Raw genomic sequence first — 1098 nt, 5'->3', positions numbered from 1 at the left:
TGGTGAGCTGGGCCCTATGGGGTCACTGTGAGGCAGAATGACTCCACAACAGTGAGTCTGAAGAATCTGACAGCTCAGATATGCTGTACACAGCGGTAAGCATCGTGCGCGCGCGCGCGCACACACAGAGACTCAATAACTTAATCTCCGTAGCAAAGCTTTGAGGTAAAGTAATATTAACCTTATTTCACCAAAGAGGAAACTGAGGGGTGGAAGGGAGAATCCGTATTTGAAGACACCTTGCTCCAGGCGCCATGTATTAGCCTGTCCACGTAAGCAAGCTCCAATGGGCCTGCCATGGCACCCACCACTTACCAGACGCCTCTGCCCACAGGACTGGCCACTCGCTCACTCGCTGCGCCCACCCCCCCACCCCCGCCCAAGTCAGAAAATGACTGCTGTCGAGCAGGCTGGGCCAGGAATCTCTCTGGAATGCACAGGAGAACTTGAGCAGCCAGAGGCTGAATCCCAGGCCTAGGGAACACTCACCCTCCACCAGCAGGCGCACGGTCCCAGCTAGCCAGCCGTCCTTGTAGCAGGAGTAGTTGCCAGAGGCATTGAGCTGCACTGATATAAGAGGCAGCCTCCTCCCCAGGCCAGCCGGTGTGCCATGGTGGGCATCCACCCTCCTGAGCACCCAGTGGACGGTGGCATTGTCTTCTGGTCCCACGCCTGGGCAGGTAAGGGTGACGTTGGCCCCCGGCACTCTGGCCAGCACATCTTGCTCCACCTCTGTGGATGAGAAAAGACACTCTGTAAGCTCACAGCACAAGAAGAGGAAGCTTCGGTTCTGATCAGAGGAAACCACCATGGTCAGTCCTCAGTGCTGAACATCGCCCAAGTCCATCCACTGTCCCCCACACCCACAGACACCACCTGGGTCTTGGCCACCAACCTGTCTGCCTGGATTCCAGGAGCAGCTTCCGAGTGGCCTCTGGCCCCAGCCTGACCCTCTCCACCCTCAACGAGCCTTCTGAAGTCCTGGTTGGGCCAACCCCTCCTTTGATTAGAAAGCCCTCGGGCTCTGCCAGGTCCCATATCAAGTCCAAGCTCGCCCCAGCAGACCCCCTTAGAAAGGAGCCTCTCCCCGCTCTCCCC

At 58.1% G+C, this 1098-nt stretch overlaps 1 protein-coding gene across 1 annotated transcript in view; it reads right to left on the bottom strand.

The window, feature by feature from the left end:
* The window catches only part of IL6R (interleukin 6 receptor), a 62121-nt gene that overhangs the window by 38352 nt on the left and 22671 nt on the right, over nucleotides 1–1098 (bottom strand). The window contains exon 4 of the mRNA XM_045298347.1: nucleotides 490–732. Coding sequence (XP_045154282.1) covers nucleotides 490–732 — 243 coding nt within the window. The remainder of the gene's footprint in view (nucleotides 1–489; nucleotides 733–1098) is intronic.

Source organism: Echinops telfairi, unplaced genomic scaffold (genome assembly GCF_000313985.2).
Source record: "Echinops telfairi isolate 266 unplaced genomic scaffold, ASM31398v2 ScPeMD7_7425;HRSCAF=8463, whole genome shotgun sequence".
NCBI lineage: Eukaryota > Metazoa > Chordata > Mammalia > Afrosoricida > Tenrecidae > Echinops > Echinops telfairi.
Note: the sequence above shows the minus strand (reverse complement) of the source record. Positions and strands in the feature narration are given on the sequence as shown.